Here is a 23938-nt window from a genome sequence, read left to right as displayed (position 1 = left end):
GGTGATCACAGCTGCCATGTGTTCCCGACTTTCACAGAGAAGTTCCCAATACACTTGGTTTCCCTGCAGAGGTGGTGGCTTCTGTCTGTGCCATGCTAGGGCACAGGAAAGGGCTCAGCGTCCGCTCCTTCTGAGTGCGGCTTCCAGAACGGCTGTACCTGGAGGAGGCTGGCAGGGACGTGGAGGACCCCCTCTTCTCCCTGTCCAGGGAGAAACCGTGTCTGGTTTCCAAGCTGGATCATGACCCAGAGTCTTCAGGACGTGTAAGGACAGCAAACCCTATGGAGACCCCACCGGGTCTGGCTCACTGCATCCCCGTTCTCACTAAGGTAACTTCTGTACTGCTGCAGGGGCTGGGTCTGCAGGGGCCTCACGCCCTGAGGGGCTGGTAGGCTCCCCTGAGGCTGGAGGAGTGATGGATCCCAGCAGTCTCCCTGCCCCGTGGTAGCCTGGGAATGTGGGGGTGTCCTGTACTGGCCCTGGGTCAGAGGCGGGACAGCTCCTTTCCAGATGTCCTGGTGGGGAAGAGCTGACACCCTCCCCAGATCCTTCCCTGCCTGCTGAGTTCCGGGACGGACCTGGGCCCCGCCAGCACTTGGCTCAGCCTTGATAACACCGCTGGGTTTGCGTCTGGTGTCCCCTGCCTCACTCTCCAGAGCAGTCTCCCGGCCACTAGTGTGGGGTGTCTGTTTCAGGAGGCACCCAGGGCTGCTGCCCGGCCCCCTGGCGGGACTCTGCGGTCAGGAACCACAGGAGGGGACCTAGACCCAGGGTGGGAGGTGGGAGAAGAATCCGGGAAGACGAACATAAGTTCGCAAGTGCAGGATCCACAAGCTGCCCACAGCTGTAACCAGGGTCCTCACAGTCCGGTGATCATTACAAGTAAAAGTGGTCAATGCCACTCCCAGAGCAGAGGGATCCAGAAGGCAAGGGCTGGCCTGGGTGACACAGCACATCTATGGCTCCAAGCCCAGCTGCTGGCAGGGGACACACTGGGCCTCAGAGGATCTGGTCACATGGTTCACAGGGAGAGTCCCCACAGGGCACGGTCCTGGGCTCCTCCATCCTGGTGCTGGGTCCCTCCTGGCCATCCCCAGGGAAGGCAGGAGCAAAGGCAGGAGCTGGTTCCCCAGAGGGCTCTGCCCAGGGAGAGGTCTGCACATGCAGGGGTTGTGGAGGCTGAGGACAAGGGGACAGGCCTGTACCCAGGCGTGGCGGGACCCATGCTGGAGACCTGTTTGGAAAAGGCCCTGGTGTCACTCTGGGCGCCCAGGCTACTGCTGGAGCCAAGTCCTGTCTGGGGTGGTGACCTGGGCAGCTCCAGTGTGGGCCCAACATCAATGGGACCCCGGATCCTGGGACCTGCAGCAGAGGAGCCCCACAGAGACCCCCATGTACACCCCACACTCAAAGATTCTCACATTCATAGAGATTCCAGAGATTCCCCATAGTGACCCCCACAGACCCCAACAGAGAATCTGACCGAGATCCCCCCATGAAGACACCCCAGAGGGACCTCCCCACAGAAACCCCTGACAGACTCCCACAGAGGCCCTTCAAAACCTACACGGAGACCCCCGCAGAGACCCCCACGGTGACTCTAACAGAGACCTGCACAGAGAAAATAGATTAAGGTCACTTCGCCACCCCCTCAAATCCCAAGCACTGCACTTGGTGAAAACGAGCGGCATCTACCTCATTCCAGCAGCGCCTTCTCCTGGCCGCCCTCTGCCCTCTTCTAGAGAAGATTCCGAGAGAAACCGAACAACAGAACAGCCTCCTCTGTCAGACGGCGTCCGACTCACAGCGACCCCCCGACCCGCCGGCAGACCCTTCCCCAGATCACCCGGCCCAACCCCCGTGCTGGTATAAAGGTGCAAGCGTTCCCGACAGAGCGGTGGGAGTTTCTCTGACGCTGTGCCTCCGAGGCCGCCCTCAGCCCCTCAGGCCGGGCTCCCCTCACTGCCAAGGGCATCCGCCTGCTTGTCTGGGTCGGTCTTGCTCACAGGGTCCTCCTGCGGGCCTTGTGCTGGAGCACATGGAACAGGAAGGATCTCGGGGTGGACGCAGCTTCCTCCCAAACCCTTCGACTCCCTGCGAGGCCAGGCTGCCTGTGCTGGGTTCCCCGCCCTGCCCCTTTCCCCTGTGACAGCCTCTGCAGGCCTGGACATGTTTCTCCCAGACCCTGAAAGCTTCTGGTGGGCCCGGTGAGGAGGGGGCGCGCCTGACCACACTCCCGCTACTGTCCTCTGTTATAAATTATTTCATAACATCTTAGTGAACGGGCACAGGGATCCATGCTTCCTTATCTGCCTCATACATAAGTTGCATCACTAAAATCATATTTTCATAAAGGGTCTTAACTCTTTCCAGTAGCTAATAGAATGTGTCAAGGAAAATCTGTAAAACTAAAATGGCATTGAAAGTTCAAATTTAGTGGTATAAAGAAATTTCCAGATTCAAATTATTCCATCTAAGTTACTTATATTATAGGTCAAATATGAATATTCTAGTAAGTTTTTTAATTCTTCAAAGTAAACTTCTGACGTTTAGAGAATACAAACTAAAAAGCAATTTTGCTTTAAAACATTCTTTCTAATGTGCCACAAATTCATTTTAAAAAACTATTACCAAAGAGGATATTTTTTAAGTAATTTAAATATACCTTGCAACAGACACACATACTGTAAATCCACTCTTCTGCAAATGAGGAGCAGCTATATGTTTACCTTAACATCCAAAATGCTGAATCTATACAACGGGTTGCTTATTTACAACCACATGTAAAATAGGGTATTACAGTAATTCAGCATGCGTATTTGTTCTTTTGGAAAAGTTTTTTAATTATTGAAAAGAATTGAAAATCTTCCAAAACATCATCTGTTTGAAAGATGTTAGAAAAGAGAGTGTAGAAAAATAGGACTGCATTCTTATTGCCTAACGGTTTAACCTCAGTTGTAAATACACACATATCACACATATCTATGTTCTATTGTTTGCTGGAATACACTGTTTTTATTATTCTACAGAGCAGGCACATCACAATTAATCTCTAGACTTGAAGCCTGAGTAACTATTCTCTCTCCAGCAGTTTCTGCCAGTTCTTGGGTTTGGAGAAATGAGTTGGACATATTTGCTTGGGTGCATTTCTGAGTTCTGTATTCTGTTCTGTCGACCTATGTGTCCATCTCTCCACCAATATCATGTGCCTTTCCATATAAGCTTAAAATAAGTTTATCTATATGCATAAAAAATCGAACTGGAGTTTTGATATGAATGTCATTAAGTCTACCCATCCATCTGAAGACAGTTGACATCTTTGCTATCTTGAGTCTTCCAAACCATTAATAAGGTATGTGTGAATTTATTTAGTTCTTCTCTCAATTCTTTCATGCACATTTTGCAATTTTTGCCATCTTGATTCTGCATGTCTTGTCAGATTTCTGCCTAAGTATTTTCTTTAGAGCAATTGTAAAGGTATTTTCAGTTTCCATGCATTCGTTGTTAGTTTATAGAAGTATGATGAGTTTTGTAAGATGGATCATTTATCCTGTGAACTTGCTAAATAACTTATTATTATTTCTACAAGACTTTTTTAGTTTCTCTGAGACATTACAAAGACAATCGTGTAATCTGCAATAGAGGCAGCTTTCCTTCTTTCTTTTTTTTTTTTCAGTCAGTATGCCTTACTTGTTTGTTGCCCAATTGTGCTGACTAGAACTTTCGGTGCTCTGTCAAATAGCAGTGGTGAGAGCAGACGTCTCTGCCTTGTTTCCACCCTCAGGGGAAAACCATTCAGTCTTTCACCATTAAGTATGACATAGCTGTTGTTTTTTGATAAATACTCTTGATAAAGTTAAGGAAGTTTCCTTCTATTTGTAGATTTCTGAAGGTTTTTATCATAAAACTGTACTATACTTTGGTAAATGCTTTTTCTACATCAATTGACATAAGTAGCATACATATTTTTGAATCATGTTTATTTGTCCAGGTTGATATTCCTTGTCCTTTAATTGACAAGTGTTCACAATTTATATTTAAGATAACTGTAATATATATGTCAAGGCCTAGGTGTTCTACTTTATAATTTATTTTCTGCTTGTTCATTCTCTTTTTATTTCCTCTGCTCTTTTTTCTTACCTTCCTGTGAGTTACTGAAATAGTTTTAGGATTACATAATAATTTCTTTATATTGTTTTCTAGTACATCTCTATATTATTTTCTTACTGTCTTTACCTTATTATCGTTATTCATTTGTAACTGACCACAGTCAACTGATATTGATGTTTTACCACTTTAAATGAAGTGTAGACACCTTATTTTCATGTAGGTCCCTTTACCCACCTTGTTTTTAAAAATCGAATTGCACCGAGTAACACATCTAATACACAGCATGCTTCTACAGGCAGCGTTATAATTTTTGCGAAAACACTGAATATGATTTTGAAAACTTCTGAGATGATGCGTAACCTGTTATGTCTTTTTACATTTTGCCATTCTCTTATTCTTTTCTTTCTGAAGTTCCAGTCATTCTTCTGATATCATTTGGTTTCTGTTAATAGGACTTTTCACATTTTTAAGAGGAGTTTTGGTAAAAAACAAATTGTGTCAGTTTTCCTTCACATAACGATGCTTTTATTTCTCCCTTTTTGAATGCTATTTTTGCTGGACATAGAATTTGCAGTTAACAGTTCTTTTCTTTCAGGACATAAAAAAGGTTGGGACACTTCCTTGTGTCCTACACGGTTTCCGATTGGGGGCAGGCTTTCAAAAATTTTTGTCTTCTGTTTTCAGAAGTTTTTATATGATATGTTTCAGTATGAATTTATTTGGGTTTATCTTATTTAGGATTTACTCAGCTACTTGATTCTGTAGATTTCTGTCTCTATCAAAATTAAGATGTTTTCAGATATCAATTTATTGACTGTTTTTCCAGTCCCACTATTTCTTTCTACTTTCCATCTGGGTCTCTGATGATACATATACTCAGTATTGTGATGCTGTCTGACAGGTCCCTGAGGCTGTTCTCTGTTGTTTTGTTTTGTATCTATTTTTTTCTTTTGTTCAGATTAGAATCAGTAAGTCCTACTGATTTGTCCTCAAGTGTACTGATTCTATCTTCTGTCTTCTCCCCTTTACTATTAAGTTTACCCAGTAAACTTTTATTTCAGCTGTATTTTTTAATTCTATAATTTCCAATTGGTTCATTCTTATAACTTTTGTTTTGCTGAGATTTTCAAGATTTGCATTTGGTTCAAAGGAATTCCTGTTAATAATTGCCCGCCAGTACCACCTCACTCAGTCTCATTTCAGCTGGTTCAGTATGGAGGTTTAATTCACCACTGGGCCCTGCTGACACTGGAAGTAGGGGGAAATTGGAGTACTAGTTAGCCTAGATGCGACACTTTGTCAGTGTGGTTGATTTGAGTGGCAGCAGAGGCTCAGCTTCCTGCTGGTCTCCAGTGACAGCAGGGTGGGGAGGGTGACACTAGCCTACCTCACCCTGCCTCAGTCAATGTCACTGTTGCTGCATGAGTTTGAGGAGTTTGAGGCTAAGCTTGTCTCTGGCACCACCAGACATCACCTTGGCAAAGGAATGTAGAACAGTCTGCTTTTGTCAGACGGGAAATGGAAGAACAACTTCTTAGTTGGTCTGTTGATATCACCTGAAAGAAATATCAGAATGCTACCTTCTTTCACCAGGTGAAGAGAGATTTGCCTCCCCACCTGGCCCCCCGGACACCATCAGGCAAGGGAGTCAGAGTGCTGCTGCTGCCTTCCACTCCGTGGCAGTGAAGTGGATCATCAGCTCCACACTGGACTCCACTAACCTATGGTGTTTGGGGGGTTTTTCCATTGGTGTGTGGCTGGTGTCAGGTGGGCATTTCTTGCCAGGCCATTCTTTTCCATGTTCTTTGGTTAAAAGAGTTAGGATTTTGTTGGGTTTGGTTTTGGTTTTTTCTGTACCTATTGGTGGTTTCTGGTTGGAGGCTTCTGCAGCATTCTCCCCAGGGCAGATGAGAAGAATAGGAAACCCAGGGAATGTACCACTGTGTCATTCCCCAGGGAGTCTGGCTTGCTTAATACACTTTTCCAACATTTCCCATGCTCGTTTGTTGTTTTATGTGCAGGGTTTCAGTTAGAACACAAAGGATGTGATAGTAATGAGGCTTCTCCAGCTGGGCTGAAAACAGATGTATTTTTGTCTTAAAATCATAAGAGCAAGAATTTTTTAAAATACTTGAATAGGTTGGTGAGAATTCTGGGGAGAATTAACACACCACTGGGAAAGAAACATTTCACAACACTGCAAGAAAAAGTCATTCCACAGCAGTGACAACTCCAGCTCACATAATCTACAACTGACTTACTCATTTGTTCTCGCCTAGTGTCAGAAATATCATTTGCCTCCGTGATAAACAAAATTACCAACTAAAGTAGAGTGTTTCTATAAAGTTTGTTTTGTCTTAGAGTATCCAATCAAAATTTTCTACAGTGTCTTTAATCAGTTTCTTTTTCCTCCTGAAATACTCTGATATTATGGTTGATGTTTTTCTTTTTTTTTTTTTTTTTTTTTTTGAGACGGAGTCTCGCTCTGTAGCCCAGGCTGGAGTGCAGTGGCCGGATCTCAGCTCACTGCAAGCTCCGCCTCGCGGGTTCACGCCATTCTCCGGCCTCAGCCTCCCGAGTAGCTGGGACTACAGGCGCCCGCCACCACGCCCGGCTATTTTTTGTATTTCTTAGTAGAGACAGGGTTTCACCGTGTTAGCCAGGATGGTCTCGATCTCCTGACCTCGTGATCCGCCCATCTCGGCCTCCCAAAGTGCTGGGATTACAGGCTTGAGCCACCGCGCCCGGCCAATGTTTTTCTTTAATTTGCAAAAAATAAAGGTGAGTTTGTGTGGTGTAGCTTGTGGTAAGTTTTGAGAAACCCATAGAGACATGTGTCTACCGCCCAGCACTACACAGAGCAGCTGCATCAGCCTAAATTTCTCTGTGTGATGCCTTTGTGATCACTACACTCCAGCCTAGGTGACAGAGTGAGACCCTGTTTCAAAAAAAGTAAAAAATACAAAAGGTAAATCTATGAATTTTCACGCCGAAATCTATATTTATCCACTTATTTTCTTTACTGTGGAGTGACTAAGAATTTGAAGCCATTTGAGCTGACTGTCCCCAGAAAACAGTTGTTGCTCTAATAGTAAATGAGAATGGCAAGAGCATAGGTTCTCTCCCCAACGACCTTCAGACATATATAGTTAATTCACACTCTAAAGGCAGTAATGGCAAAGCTAGTGATTACGGTCACCCCACAAACTAGGACCAAAATGCCACATAAATACTTGACTGACTAGGATGTTAGTGTAATGTAATTTTCTGATTAATCAAAATGAAAATTTTTGTCTAGGTTAGAAAGATTTATTTCCGGATGTCAATAAAAAGAGACATAGAAAATCTAAATTTAATAAAAGAGGAGTAAATAAGGTCCTCTAATACAAAGAAAGCAATATGCTTCAAAGATTAATTATGGGCTGGGGCCTGTGGCTCATGCCTGTAATCTCAGGACTTTGGGAGGCCGAGACAGGAGGACAACTTGAGTCCAGGAGTTCCAGACCAGCCTAGGCAACATAGGGAGACCCCATTTGTACAAATAATTTTAAAACTAGCCACGTATGGTGGTGCACACTTGTAGTCTCAGCTACTCTGGTGGCTGAGGTAGGAGAGTCACCTGAGTCTCAAAAAAAACCCAAAAACAAACAAACAAAAAAAACGGATAATTGTGCTTTTCTATTAAAATTGATCCTTAGGGGAGTGAAGTCAAGAAAAATGGTAGAATAGGACACACCCACCAGGAATCCATCTCTCCTCCTGGACAGCAATTATACTGAAAGGGGCTCTCTGAAGTGAATATTTTGGGACCCTGTAGTTGATGTGAACACTTGCAACTCCCAGGGAACAGACTGGCTGCTAAATTATGATAATGTTTGCTCTATTTCAGCCTTCAGCACAATGGCAGCTGTCTATCACCAACCACAGTTCCATGTCAGGCAGCTGTGGGGTCATAACTGACATTTTGGGGCAAGGGAGCTTGCTGGAGCCAGGGTGGGCAATAAAATCCTGTCCCTGCAAATATCAGGTCTCTGTGTTGAGATTGTGGAATGTTTCCCTGATCACTGAGGTGTGGGCATGGAGGCTAGTCACCACTGTTCCAATCTGCATTCACCTGAAATGTCTCCTAGAAGATTTAAAGCAGTTACACCTGTTTTTTTGAACTTCCAGAAACAACTGCATATGTGGGAAATTGAGGAAGCTACCATGCATGCTAAAGGAAAGAAACAAGCCCAGAAAAGAAATGATGAAGACCTTAAGTTCTCAACTCAGATTTAGTCCCAATGCAGAGACATCATATAACAATTTTTTTTAAGCCCAGAAAGCCACAGAAAAAGGGGGAAATTTTGATTTCCAGAGTTCCTACATTATAAGTTTTAATGTCCAGTTTTCAACAATTACAACAAAAAGCAATGCATATAACAAAACAGGAAATTACAACCCATGAATGATATCAAATAAATCAGCACAAAACCTGCGGAAGCCCAGATGTCACACACACACTATACAAATACTTTAAAACAGTTGTCTTAAAGATGCTCGAACAGTTAAGGAAGACATGAACAACAAAACAAGTTATGCCTGGAAAAAATAAGCATATTATTAATAAAGATATAAAATTATAAGGGGGAACCAAAAAATTCTTCCTATATCTAAAAAGTATACTACCTGTAGTATATCTAAAGTATACTTAAAAAGTATACTGCCTGTAATGATAATATACTAGAAGGATTCAAAAGCAGATTTGAGCAAGCAGAAGAAAGAAGAAGTAAACCTGAGCAACCCACAACTGAAATTATTTAGTTGGAGGAAAGGAAAGAAGAGTAATGAAAAGTGGATAGCGCCTAAGAAGACTAGGAGACACCAGCAAGCAGACCAACATATGCATTGTGGGAATCCCCAAAGGATAAGAGAGTTAGAAATCACCAAAATGTTCTCACCACGACAATGAACAAGAAATTCTCATGACTTAAGTTTTGCCCTGAAAATCCAACAATTCTTATATTTATGGATCAAATTAATAGCAATTGTTAATTTTTTTAAGTGTTTGTAAGTTTTTTAAGTCACATAGGCACTTAGAAGAAATATTTGCTGTAAAGATATATGACCATTAAGCCCTTGTATGTCCTTCATAGGGTTCTTAAAAAATTGTGTAGCATTTTTCAATTATTCTACAATAATATAATAGAGAGGGAATTAAATAATTTCATTTTCAGTTTTCAGTGGAAAAAACTGAGATACTTGCAGGATAAAAATTTTTTCCAAAGTTGCAGAATAAATTATTCACTCGGGGAAATATACGTTTCTCTACGAAGGTGACATATCTAGAAGCAACATTTATAGAATGTAGCTGTGAGTTTTAAATATTATTTTTAACTGACATATAACTATATACATTTATGGGGTACATTGTGATGGTTTGATATATACAATATGGAGTTATTAAATCAAGCTAATTAATATAATTTTGGAAGTTACAAAATTTTGGTAATTCATGTTAACAGATGTCTCAGCAGAAAAATATAAATAATACATACTTGATTACTTTGTGACCATTTTAAACAATTTGAATATAGAAGTTGAGAATTCTATAGAAGCCAGTAGCAATTTGAGTTTAGAAAAATAGATTTTGCCCCTTGAAGCTGATATTTCAGATTTATGTGCAGTCAAGGCAGTTCTCCAGATAATAAGTTAGGGATTGTTAAAACTTTTAGGCCAGGTGTGGTGGCTCATGCCTATAATTCCAGCACTTTGGGAGGCCGAGGTGGGCGGATCACTGGAGGTCAGGAGTTCGAGACCAGTGTGGCCAACATGGTAAAACCCCATCTCTACTAAATATATTTTTAAAAAAATAGCCAGATGTGGTGGTGGACGCCTGTAATCCCAGCTACTCAGGAGGCTGAAGCAGGAGAATCGCTTGAACCCGGGAGGTGGAGGTTGCAGTGAGCCGAGATCATGCTATTGTACTCCAGTCTGGGCAACAAGAGCAAAACTCCATCTCAAAAAAACAAACAAACAACAACAACAACAACAACAAACTTTTAAAGCTGATTATTTAGAGCAAGACATACCAATACGAGTCAAGCACCAAGTGGCCTCAGTGTGTCTTCGCAAGCACTAGGTAAATGGGGCTTCGGATTCTTGAATGTGTCTTTACACTGCACACCTTTCTCCCAGTAGTGGGATCTCAACCACGGAACATAATTGAGACCCTGGGACTGCCAGGATGAAAGTACAGTTTGGATCACACTCCAGTGGCCCACGTTGAGCTGACCCCAAGCCCAGGTGAGACACTTACCCACCATGGAGCTGGAGATCTCAGCTCCCGGCCGAAGTGTGCATTTCCTTGTCATTCAGAATACCTCGTCAGAGTATTCTAAATACTCTGGTTTGTTGGGACTCACAGGAAATTGCACATAGGAAATCAGAGTTTCAGGAGTGGGGGTGGGGAATTATCAATTTTTAAAAGGTCACAGGCACTGCTTTTTATTCATTTTCAAGTTCCACGACTCTTGCTTTACCTGCAGGGATTCCATGCCCCTGGAAGCGGTCAGAAGGCCTGCTTGGGCCCCGGAGAGCCCAGCAAGTGCAGCGTCAGGAGCCAGTTCCCTTTAGCCAGAACGTCTTGAAATCTCATTCATATATTCCACATAATTTAATATGTGAGAAAGGGTTTCTTGGGTGTCAGTGTCCAGGGAGCACAGCTTTGCCTATTTCTCTGTATTGCTTGGCACAGAACTGGACAATCTTGACGAGTCTAGAAATGTTACTTTCTTCTAGTGCAGAAATGTTCTGTTTTTTCAACTTGTGAATTCTTTCTGAAAAATATCCCTGATTGTGATGGATTGTGGAATTTAATGACCTTGTTGAAGGTCAGGAACAGGAATGTCTTGTGAAACGAATGCTTCCTGATGGATCCTTTCCTGTGAGGGAGAAAGAGAATGCTTTGCTTAATCTATGCTTTCCTGCCTCCCGCTATCATGTCTGTACCCCACTCTGAGCCTGGGAAATTAAAACTGCGTAGTTCTCCTCCTGTGATGAATTTGGCTGTTTAAATGCTTTAAGCTCAGTATATGTCAGAATTGAAATATAACTTAGATATCAAGATTTAGGGTTACAAAGGGCAATCCAACTTGTGGTGAAGTTAATTCAGGAGGTTTTTAATCAAATGCTTATCATGTGCCAGGCAGTGTAGTGAAAGCAGAAGAAATAAAGGCAAATACTGGTTCTTTATAAAAACATGCTGATCCTACAAGATGAGCAGAATGATTCATTAAAGTGGCACTGGTTATGATTTTAGAACCACCCCCATCGTTTGGAATCTGTTCCATTTGCTGACTATGTTTTCAGTGGCCATGATTGAGATTATACAAATTTGTCTTTCAAACAGGTCTAAATCCTTTTTCTCTTAAGGCACCAAAGCAGGGCAATCAGTGAGGAAACAGGAACAATTCTCTCCCCAGAGTTTTGATTCTCTCAAGGTTCTGTAATCACATGATTTTGCACAATTTTAAGACCATAAAGCAATACATTTGATCGAGTTGCCAGGCTAAGTGCAAGAGCTAAGGCTCCCGACATATAATTGGAAGAAAAACCTGAAAGTTTAGTTTTTATGTCTTTCCTCAGTCAAGCTGAGTCAGAGCCTTTATTTTTAAGTGAATTCACAAGGTTACTGATAAACAAGAAGTCTTTGTTTAAAACTAGTTGTGTATATTCGTCACAGATTTCAAGACTAGATGTTAAACAAAAGGCTCTTTTTATTAACAAGTATGTGCCCAACTAAATTTTCTCTGCTGTTTGGATTTCAGTATTTAGAAGATGCTATTTTTGTAATTTAAACTTTAAAAAAAAGGCATTTTACAAATGATGTTGTTATACCCAGACCGTTTATTCCCTGAAGAAGACCACCAGAGTCCAGAGTCAAAGCTAAGCAGCAAGGATCTTTATTACAGGTTCGAACCTGGAACTCTCCCTCGCTCGCGAAACGAGACGGGCAGGAGAGCTCCCCCACTGAGCTCCGAACAGTGTTGTATAGTCTAAGAAAAGTGGGCATAGAGTTATTATACAAATCAGATATATGATTGGCTAGTGTTTGAACAAGGCGATTTGGCTAACTATGATTGGTTCCCGCCATTTCTGATATTTCGGTTCAACCTTTGAGGCGGGAGAGCAGGTTTATGGCAGCAAGAGTTTATCTTACTTAAACACGTCTTGTGACCTTGCCTCAGAACTTACAAAATCTCTGGTACATGCAGAAAAACAGGTACTCACAGAACTTACGAAATCTCTGGTATGTGCAAAGATTAGAGAGCAGAACAAAGGGGGTAGGGGGGGGGGGCGGGTACACATCTATCTTTGTGTCCTTTCAATGTGATTTAAAAGAAACATTACCATATGAATCCACTCCAGTGTAGGGAATGTTGAGGTGTAATTTAATGATAAGAACAATGATTTTCTTTACCCCACTTCCCGTTTGCCCCAAGAATACTGCACTGGCAGTGAGCTGCACTTTCTTTTTCTAAACAAGAAATGGGTGAAACCAAATGAAATCTAGTAATTCCAATGGATGGGCATTACTTTGCTACATTGCAATCTTAAAATTGATGACAAACTGTTCTTATAGTGTTACTGTTTGATTTATGATTAAAAGTGAATTCTTAAGCACTGAGGAATAATTTGTTAAAATAGAGACAAGGTCTCACTATGTTGCCAGGCTGGTTTTGAATTCCTGAGCTCAAGTCATCCTCCTGCCTCGGCCTCCCAAGGTGCTAGAATTACAGGCATGGGCCACCAGGACCAGCCTGAGGAATAACCTTACAGGCAACATCTGGATCTGAATCTATTCATGAAACATCTCTCAGTTAATGCAATGACCAAAAACCAAACCTATGAAGTAAGTCACAAGTACATCTGTAGCAGGATGAGCTGCAGGCAAAACTCCTCAGACACTGAGTTAAAGAAGGAAGGGGGTTTATTCGGCTGGGGGCATCGACAAGACTCCTGTCTCAAGAGCCAAGCTCCCCGAGTGAGCAATTCTTGTCCCTTTTAAGGGCTCACAACTCTAAGGGGGTGCACATGAGAGGGTCGTGATTGATTGAGCAAGCAGGGGGTAGCTGACTGGGGGCTGCATGCACCGGTAATTAGATCGGAACAAAACAAGATAGGGATTTTCACAGTGCATTTCTATACAATGTCTGTAATCTATAGATAACAGAACCAATTAGGTCAGGGGTCGATCTTTAACTACCAGGCCCAGGGTGCGGTGCTGGGCTGTCTGCCTGTGGATTCATTTCTGCCTTTTAGTTTTTAGTTCTTCTTTCTTTGGAGGCAGAAATTGGGCATAAGACGATATGAGGGGTGGTCTCCTCCCTTACCAGGCACAATGTGTAGTTTCTGACTTTCTTTTGGCAAAAATATAACCTTGTGCTATTATTAGAATGTAATAATAAGTAAGTTTGTTCCATAACTTACTGGAATAATAAGTAAGTTTGTTCCATAACTTACTGGAACAAACAAGAAATTAGAGGCCACCTCTACCCTCCCCTCCTTACCATATTGGGCTAGGCTTTGACGGTCACAGAGTCGGGTTTGATGGGGTTGTTCAGGCTCATCTAAACGTAAACCACGTAGGGTAGCTGCAGACATGAACTGGAGCCTCTGTGTGTCTCAGAGACCGGCGAGGACAGAGGTGGATGGGGAGGCCAGGGTGCCCAGAACCACGCAAAAGTCTCCAGAGGGTTCTGCTCACCATGCTTATGAGCTTGAATGTAATGTGGGTTTTAGGGGGTCATCACCTCCTCTCCCCTGGGAGTGAATCTGAAGGTTGGAGATTGGTCAGTGCCCCGGAACACTTGGCCACGTTCGGAACCGGGGTCCCCAAAGCAGTGAAGACTGGGATCAGGAATCTGCGTGGTGAAGGAATGCAAGTTATGTGGCGTGAGGCTGTCCACTTGGAAGAAGCAACTAGTGTTGAAGTCCAGCTCCAGGGCAGTTTATACACACACTCGTTTTCATTCCAGGGAATAGGTTCCATTATGATGTGTTGAGGACTGAAAACCATGCATTTTCTGTGTTGAAAAAATTTTCATCCATTTCAGAACATAATGCTTACTGAAAAGATACCACTTATATAGAATCGTGTATAGACAGATTTGAAAAGTGCTGAAGAAATTAAGAGCAAACTTATTACTGATGGGCTGTAGTTAATCAATAAATCCTGCCTGGAAATGTTTTTGTTTGAGGGGAAAGGTAGATTAAATAGTTCTAAAAGGAGGTCAAGGGCCTGGAAAACACTGAGATTGTCTCACTTTGATTGGGAGGACTAAGCCAACTGTATTTTTCCCAGCTGTGGAAAGTTCCAAATTTCTAAGATTTCACCTGGGAAAAAATATATATTTACATAATTTTTAAAAACAAAAACTGAAGAATTGTTTTATTATTTCAGTCTAATGTTCTGTTTGCAGGACAAACAGTAGGCTATGGGTTAACATGGCATTACAGTAGGTGTAAATACTGAGACAAGGCTTGACTATTTCTTAATCATGAACTGTATATGGAAGAACGCATGCAAGGATGCATCGAACAATCTTAACTGAATCAAGAAGTCATGAACAATTGTGATATATTTTTCTGTAAAACGCATTATAATGGATCATTGCTTTCTCATTAGAGTCTTTAGCTTCTCTGAAAACCTGACTTTGAATACCTTTGAACCTCTGAAGGGTGGATGCATTCCAAAATTGAGATTATTCCATACAATCATTTCTTAATGAATATGAGTAGTGATGTAGAAGATGAATAACATAGCTTTAGCCTAGCTAACTATAGTGTTCTCTATTTTCATATGCTAATTTTTAGCAGCTTCTTATTCATACTCAACTTGCTTTTTCCCAAAGTGAAAAATAGTTATCTTTTACAATTGTTTTGCCATCTCACTTGTTTAAAATGATCCGTGAATAATTCTCGTAGATTTGAAGTACTTCAGGATTCATCTATTTTTGGGGAGTAGAATACTATTTGTCAGATTATTGATAAGAATAATATTCGTATAGTGATTTTGAAATATTTTATAATGATTCCAGAAAAAGTAAAATTAAATTAGGTCTTATCACTTTTTGATCCAGGAACCTTAGTATAAAATATGGACCTTTCAGATTGAAAGGAGCAGTCAGTGTGGCTTTTAGAGGGCATTTGGGTGTCCCCTGTATGGATGTCATTAGTTAGCAACACCGAGAGTGCATGGACAACTCTGTCCACATCAAGAGATGTCTCTGTCCAAGGACCGTGTAGGAGGTGGCCACCTCGTTTTTGCCACATGCATTCTCAAAGTTGACTGTTAGAGTCAACTGGAACAACTAATTACTGATTCTAAAGCCTTTAACTTAGGGTTATAAAGAAAATTATCATTTTTAAAACTCCTCCAAGGGAAAGATTACATCACAAAAGTTTTGGAGGAAAGAATGACAATATGATTTGGAACTGTGAATGCTCCCTTCTGTATCTCACTATGGGGAAGTCTCCTAATAGACTCATTTGAAGGGAATTAATGTGTGATGATTTGTTTTACCGTAACAACAATAAGAAAAGCAAACACTTAATTCTCACAGCAACTCTATTAGTTGTATTATTTTTCCCATTACACAGATGAGAAAACTTAGGCTTAGGGAAGTTGACAGATGTCCCAAGATGAGAGGCCTGGTTCCCCATCCGGCCCTCAGTAACCTACGGGAGGACACCGAACCGACGTGAGAAAAAATTATGAGCAGAGGGGACAGAGGCGGGACCATGGGCCATGGCTATCTGGGAGACTCTTACAAGAGCAGAGCCGGGGCGAGGCTGGGAAAGGGAGCAGGCTCCTGTTACATAGTTCATGCAGTTAATCCGCAGTTGCCCTCAACCAGCTGTGTGGCTTTGAAGAAATTGATTCTGCTCCTGGGACCTCCTTCCATACAAGGAGAAGAATACAGCTTGCCTTGCCCGGCATGCTGGTGCCCATGAGAAGTCGCCATGTTCACCCTCCAGTTAGCACTGGCTGTGCCTCAAGATAACCGCAGTCTTCTGGAATTTCCTGAAATGCTCTTAATGCCCCGGTCATAACTTAACAGCTCTATACTTCCAGTGCACATGCCCGCTATGGGAGCTTCTTAACCCTTCTTTGTGCCCCCATCCCTTTCAGAGTTTACTGAAGCCTGTGAGCGCCTTCTCAGAGTAATGCTTATAAATCCATAAAATACGTACATAGGATTACAAAGAAAAGCAATTATATTGAAATGCATATATCAATATATTACCGGGCGCGGTGGCTCAAGCCTGTAATCCCAGCACTTTGGGAGGCCGAGACGGGCGGATCACGAGGTCAGGAGATCGAGACCATCCTGGCTAACCCGGTGAAACCCCGCCTCTACTAAATAATACAAAAAACTAGCCGGGCGCGGTGGCAGGCGCCTGTAGTCCCAGCTACTCGGGAGGCTGAGGCAGGAGAATGGCGTGAACCCGCGAGGCGGAGCTTGCAGTGAGCTGAGATCCGGCCACTGCACTCCAGCCTGGGCGACAAGAGCAAAACTCCGTCTAAAAAAAAAAAAAAAAATTATAACAGGCATTCCTTAGTTATTAGTACGTTAAATAACAAAACGCAGGGATGTTTAGTAACTATTATTATTTTGAAGTAAATGAGGAACAGAAATAATATTTCGAGGTTGTCAGCCTGTCAGCCTAAATAACAGAATCTCTCTAAAAGATATTTATTTGGGGATAGAACATTGCAGTGGGAATACATGTGCCATAGTAAACTATGTGTATATTCAGGGTGGTAAAAGAAGACAAAAGATTTTAAAGAAAAAAATAAGGAGGATTACATAATTGTTTCAAATAATTACCACTGGCTACAAAGATTAGTAACAAGGGCGATGCCAGTCCAAGGTTAGACAGTTGCTGGGCAGATGTCCTTGCAGAAGTGTTTGTGTGTGTGCATAGGTTGTGATGGCCTTTGTGAAAGGTTGTGGTTTCTGTAGAGTCTTTTTCATCATTAGGCATACAAACATGAGAATCCTCTGTTCATGGCCTTCCCTGCTCTGTCTATCACGGTGTTCTTTACATTAATGACTCCACTGTGATCTGATGACTTTCATATTTCCTCTTGGATCAAGATGTTTCTCTGAAAGCATCACTTACCAATCATCCTGTGGTTTGATTTTGATTCTCATTGATGCCAGGACAGACTCATTTCGATTGCTGATCTTGCGCCCCAGTAGGGGGCGTGATTGATGAGCAGGAGTCAATGTCAAACCCTTGAAGAGAGTGGCTCTTCGGCTAAGTCTACTTGGAGTTCATTATTAAGCTCAATTTTGTCTGCTCTGTAGTTTTTGTGGTCATCTTAAAGTTCTGGGCCAGCATTATTTTGTAGGAGCTGTACTTCCATGAAAATTTAACAAATAACATATAAAGTTTCAGAAGGGAAAATACAAAGTAAACTTAATGGGAATATGACAGTTTCAGTTTACTAATGGTTTTGAGCCATGAACCTACACTTAGAGATAACCAATTAAGTAAATCATTTGCCACAGGTAATTAGGTGAGACCCGTTGTAACCATGTGACTTGTTTGCTTATTTTGTGTATGTGACTTCAACTTTCCCAGAGGAATTATCCAGGTACAGCATGTAGTATTAGCAGTAGCACAGACACTTTTATTTAACCAATGGAAACTAAAGGATCTTTTTAGGTTAGGTTCTGTGAAGTAACCAACAGGAAGTGATTGATTGTGAAATTTTAATTACACCATTATCCTACTAAGTGAAAAAGGCAGCATTAAAGGGGGTAAGTCTCATTAAGGAGTTTTGTTCTGACATCTTGGGAAAAGCTGTCTACAGTGTGAAAACATTAATTTCCCCTGGTTTGTAGCCATGACATTGGGTGGTTTGGTGAACTTTTTTATGTGGTCCATACACCAGGCATGAAGCTCATAGCTTAAAATGTATGTGGTTTCAGCTTATAGGGCTTTAGAAATAGTGTAGCCTTTGAGTTGGAGAGTTAAAGGCAAATATTGGAGGAAGTTAGGAAAATGTAGGATCTAGTGTAGTCAACAGGAAGATAATAAGAACTTGAAAACCACACACAGGCTTACAATCAATGACAGGTGTATTAAAATTTTCTTTAGAAACATAACTTTTTCTCTCTGTATGGGTCATGGAAGAATCACAGATTTAATATGATTGATGCTAGGAAGCCAAACCAAGGTACGTTTTAGATTTTACGTACAGTTTTAAGGTTCTTGGGCCTGCCAAAAAGTGACAACTTTTATTCACTCATCGTAAGACTGGGAACTCTTGAGGCCAGACATTCTGCTCACTTTCTTAAATATGACATCCCAGTCAAAAACTTGGTAATGTAACCAGTATTTCCAGTTGTACCCTGCTTATAAAGGCAAAGCAGACTGTTATTGAACTTACATAAACAAAAGTAAGACTTTTCAAAAATAGTTTTAGAACTTGGGAGGAATCAGTAGGAAGAAAAAGCACAGGCTTCCATCTTTCTTCACAAAAGTATACTTTATCACATTGTGGGGAACTACAGATAGTTAACAAGAAAGAATTTTCTTAAATATGGAAAACAAAACATTTAAGCGAAAAACCGACAATGTTTTAAATAAAAGTCATAAAAATTTTATCTTCATCATGTAATTTCTTGCAACTAATGTTTTTGTTTTGCTTCGTCTGGATTAGCAGTTTTATGAACCTGGTAGTTTCTTTAGTAGAGTTCTAGAAAGTTTTATTTAGTTCATTAATCTTTAAGTTATCATGAGTCTGTGTTTTAGAGTGTTTGCTAGTCATTTCCATAAAAAGCAATTTTGGAACTAGACCTGATTGCAAATGTTTTTAGAAAAGTATTCAAAACAGTATCTGTGGATGACAAAAACAGAATAACCGTGGTTAAAATCTGGTGAAAGTTCCCAATCAACAAGAAAATTTAGTTATTTCTATTACATGCATCATTTTAACATAGCAAAAATTATGACTGACAACATCACATGATGACCATCAGACTTTTATACATTTTACATAATCTTTAGGATGTTGACGTTAATAATATATCCATACAGATATTACTTGAGAAAATATTTAACATAGCAATCAAACTGGTGACTGATCACATAGATTTTTATGAATTTGTATAATGTGTGGAACATTTATATCAATAACATACCCATAACAAGGATCACACCAGTCTGAGGTTGAACAGGCAGTTGCTGGGCAGATGTCCTAGCAGAAGTGTTTTTTGCGTAAAGTTGCAATAACCTTTGGGCAAAGTTGTGGTTTTGTAGTCTTTTTCATTATCAGAAATACAAGGTGAGAACCCTTTGTTCATGGCCTTCCCAGCTGTCGGGGATTTCTTTACATTAGTGACTCTGCTTTGGTTCTGACACACTGAACACTAGTTCACAAGCCACGGCAGTGATTGCTTTGAAAATGTCTGTGATTTGTATTGGTGCACAGTGCACAGGCACTGCTGATGCTTGTGTGGTTTGTCTACAGTCATAATTGAAGAAAGGGAGAAAGTGAAAATAAAGATGTAGTTTTTAAATTTTTGTTTACAGACTTCCTAAATGATATTTGTACCCCATGTTAAGGACCTCTGGGCTACCTATGTAGGGCACTTCTTCACGTTCTATAGAAAAAATCCTTGTAGGTTTTTCCTTGGGCCTTCAGTCAATCTTTAGATCAAATTAGGGAATACTGATACCTTCAAAATATTAAGCCTTCCTATTTGTGATTCTTGTAGGCTGCATTTTTGTAGTTTCTTTATTATTGTTGTTATTATTTTTAGTAGAGACAAGGTCTTGCTATATTGCCCAGGCTGGTTTCAAACTCCTGGGCTCAAGCACCTCAGCCTCCCAAAATGCTGGGATTACAGGCATGAGCCACTGCACCCAGCTAGTTTCTTCTTTGTGTCTTTTAGGACAATTTTAATAATCTTCATAAATGTCTGGCAGAGTTTTATAAGATTCATTCTTAGATGCTTCATATGTTCTGTTACTGTTGGCTATTGTATTTAATTTACTTCTAAGTATGGATAGAGTTTAGGAGTACAGTGATTTTGTATGTTGAACTGATAGCTAGTCAGTTATTTTTGGATTTTCTACCTACACAATCACATCATATGGAAATGATGACTGTTGCTCTTTTGTTTTCATTCAATCATTGTACTTTTATTTTTAAGTGTTCTCTATGTACGGATAGGACTTTGAACGCAGTGTTCAGTGAAGCAATGATGCCTGTTAAAGTCCTCTTCCTGATCTTAAAGGAAAAATATCACTAATATTTCTCCATTGTGTAGTGATGTGCTGCAATTTTTAGCTGCAATTTTTAGCAGCAATTTTTAGTAACTAGCCAGAGCCAATTATTAGCCTTTCATAAATTTTGCAAGCCAGTTGTTAAAACACAGCCATTGTTAAAAGCTAAAGTACAAACTTACAATTAAGTAAGTCATATTAAAAACAAAGGGAATGAACTCTCAAAACCCATCACCTACTACTTACTTTATGACATCTTCCATCTGTACTGTTTCAGTCATTTACATATCTTGTATCTGCATGGAAGAATTACTGTATAATGGGATGGTGTGGTGTATCTTTTTCCAAGTTTACGTTCAGTGACTTCAAATTGATAGCTTTAATTGGCCATGATGGGAGTATTTACACCACAGAAAATGACAAATGTTGCAAATCAAGAGTTTTATTTTCCTTAGGAGCCTGTTGTTAAACATTTACTAGCACATCTCTGATCAAGACTGATTTTACAACAAGTTCTAGCATTTTCCTAGCTTGTTAACTAATTAAGAGAGAGAAATAAAGAGGAGAAGAAAGAGATGCTTTAATCAGTGTGTGAACCTGAATGTGATGTTCTTCTCTGCAGGTCACTGTGAAGTTCCAGTGACCTCTGCCTTGCCTCACTCCTCTTTCTGCATCCTCTCGAAGCTGTCCAGCAGCCATGGACCTGGGTTTGCCTTTTTTTTTTTTTTTTTTTTTTGACGGAATCTCTCTCTATTGCCCAGGCTGGAGTACAGTGGCATGATCTCGGCTCACTGCAATCTCCACTTCCCAGGTTCAAGTGATTCTTCTGCTTCAGCCTCCCAAGTGGCGGGGACTGCAGGTGCACACCACCACACCCGGCTAATTTTTGTATTTTTAGTAGAAATGAGGTTTTACCATATTGGATGGGCTGGTCTCGTCTCGAACCCCTGACCTCATGATCCACTCACCTCAGCCTCCCATGCCTGGGATTACAGGCATGAGCCACCGTGCCTGGCCTCCAGTCTTAATTGAAGACACGGCAAGTCTTCTATTGTCTTCTTGTTAATCTATCATGATTTTCTCTCAGAGAGAATTATTTTCATTCTTAATCTTCATTCCTATAGCTCAAAATTAATTATATAGCATTTTAATGGAACTGAAGAAAGCAGGTTCATCATATTATTGTTTGCTAGCTTTCTTCTTTTTTACTATAAATCAGTTTTTTATATCTTCCTTTACTATTGATTGCAAGTAAATGCTCATAATGGAGATCTAAGTCAGAAGGGAGTTATTATTGGAGGCTATAGATGATTTTCAATTATACCATCCCTTTTCCATTTTAGAACAGGCTGTGGAAGGGTGGCTAGTCATGTGAGCTGATGATGAATTGCTAAAACAACCATTAGATGAGCCAGTGTCATCGCCACTTGGGAGAACTAAAGAAGCCACCATGTAGCATCTACGGATGTGAAGATGCCATGGCAGACCCTGGGAAAATGACACCTGTCCCAAGACTTTACCTGGAGAACAGGAGAAAGCTACTGCTGAAAATAAGGATGTCCATCCTTCACTGAGTGAGAAGGAAGATGATGGCTTACTTTTTGGAGACGTATTAACCATTTCATGCTGCTCAAGTGTCATTGAGTAAATTACTTTTTCTACTGCATAAATAATAGTTCAGTGGATTAAATAAGTTAATACACTTAAAAATCACTACTTAAAGGGGTAGATTCATTTTTCTGTTAAAGATTGACCAATTCAGGAAATATCATTTAAAATTAACTGTGCCCCGAGGCTCTGCCTCAAAAGGAAAAAAATTTTAAAAAGTCAGACATGGTGGCATGTGCTTGTAATCCTAGCTACTCAGGAGGTTGAGACACAAGAATTGTTTGAACCCAGGAGGCAGAGGTTGCAGTGAGCTGAGATCCCGCCATTGTACTCCAGCCTGGGCAACACAATGAGACTCTGTCTCAAAAAATAAAATAAAAATAAATAAATTAATTAATTAAATTAACTGTGCCCCATGTGAATACATTGTTGTAAATAACAGAGATATCACGGTGGAATTGTTTTTCTTTCTTTATATACTATTTCAAAGATAAGAGTTTCAGCATAGCTTGAATTTTACTGTGTTACTTAAAAATCAAATGCACATACCGAGTAAATGATGAAATAGATTAGTAGGGAAGAGACAGATTGAGTTAGGATGGAGATCATGCCCATATTGTCCACTGACAAGGTCTTTTATCATAAAGAAGCAATCTGTGGCCTGAGATTTCTGCTCAAGGCATTGCTCAAATCATTTCTAATATCCCAGTAAAAATATAGTGTCATTGAAGTCATATTTCCACTATAGTTACATTATCAAATTAACTATTTTGGTCTGGTAGTTACTCTAATATCAGCTTCACATCCACATTTTCCAGTGGTTGTTAAAAGATTGTGAAAATTAAGTAAGCACTGCACTTCATTAGTTTAAACAAGCCCGAGGGACTTGCCTGTTCCTGATTTGCAGCGAGAGGATCCCCTTGAGATTCAGGCTCTACTGCAGTCAGCACTGTGGCACTGCGAAGTTTACACATATTAAGAACAAAACATATCCCAAAGTATAAGATCATCTGATTCTCATTATATTTAATTTTAAAAATTAATAACTCTGAATATGATAAGAAGTAATTATAAAAGGTAGTTCAAAGTTTTTCTTCTGTATCAGGCTGCACAGACCAATAAATTTTTAACCTATAAATACTCTTTTCATATTTAAATTTAAATTAGTTTTTGTAAGAGAATGGCAGTCAGTTGACGACATTTATTTTTTATGTGTTGCTGCTCTGATGAAATATAATGTGCATTTCATTAAATATTCCTTGATATTACTATCAGACTCCATACCCATTTCTAAAAAATGATTTAGATGGCATACTTTATCAGTATCTTTTCTGAAGGATTATCTGTGCGTGTTTCCTATTAGAAACCATTGGCATTTCCTTTGGCTTTGTAATCAAAGGTTAACATTAATTCTCTTCAGTTTAGATTATTATGGAGTAAAATATGGAGGGTATAAAATGTGGATGATTATAATAATGATGACTCCTCAGATATAGTAGTTTCAGCCTTTTTGAAAATTCTGAGCGTGATATAGTGCTGAAAATAATATTAGAATGCATGATTATATGGTTAAAATGTTTTGGTCTATGCTATAGTATTTGTAGGTTGTTTTAAGAAGGTGATCTCTCTTATCACCTTAATTTCTTATTTATTCAGAAAGTCTTTGAGGTTCTAGAATTTTTATTAAGAATTAGAATTGTTCTGGATATCACAACTTTTGCTAAGAATTTTAGCTGATCACACATTATACTTGTCACAGAAAACTGACTAAAGTCTGTGTATGATTTTAGATTACACACATATAGAAATTTAGCTGCTTTATTACCCCCTCAAACTCACAATCACTTAATATTTAAGGTATTTTATGGTTTTAAAGTATGTCGCTGATTTAACACACATCAAATATTAATCAAGTAGAATGTGTTCCACATTT

At 40.4% G+C, this 23938-nt stretch overlaps 1 protein-coding gene across 1 annotated transcript in view; it reads left to right on the top strand.

Moving 5' to 3' along the window:
- SPATA31E1 (SPATA31 subfamily E, member 1) overlaps positions 1-23938 on the top strand; it is a 55240-nt gene that overhangs the window by 28147 nt on the left and 3155 nt on the right. The window contains 2 exon segments of the mRNA XM_011996868.1: positions 696-1394; positions 1743-1874. Of these exon segments, the coding sequence (XP_011852258.1) occupies positions 696-1394; positions 1743-1874 (831 nt within the window).

The sequence above is a fragment of the Mandrillus leucophaeus genome, unplaced genomic scaffold (assembly GCF_000951045.1).
Source record: "Mandrillus leucophaeus isolate KB7577 unplaced genomic scaffold, Mleu.le_1.0 Scaffold527, whole genome shotgun sequence".
Classification (NCBI taxonomy): Eukaryota; Metazoa; Chordata; class Mammalia; order Primates; family Cercopithecidae; genus Mandrillus; species Mandrillus leucophaeus.
This window is presented reverse-complemented; position numbering and strand designations above follow the sequence as displayed.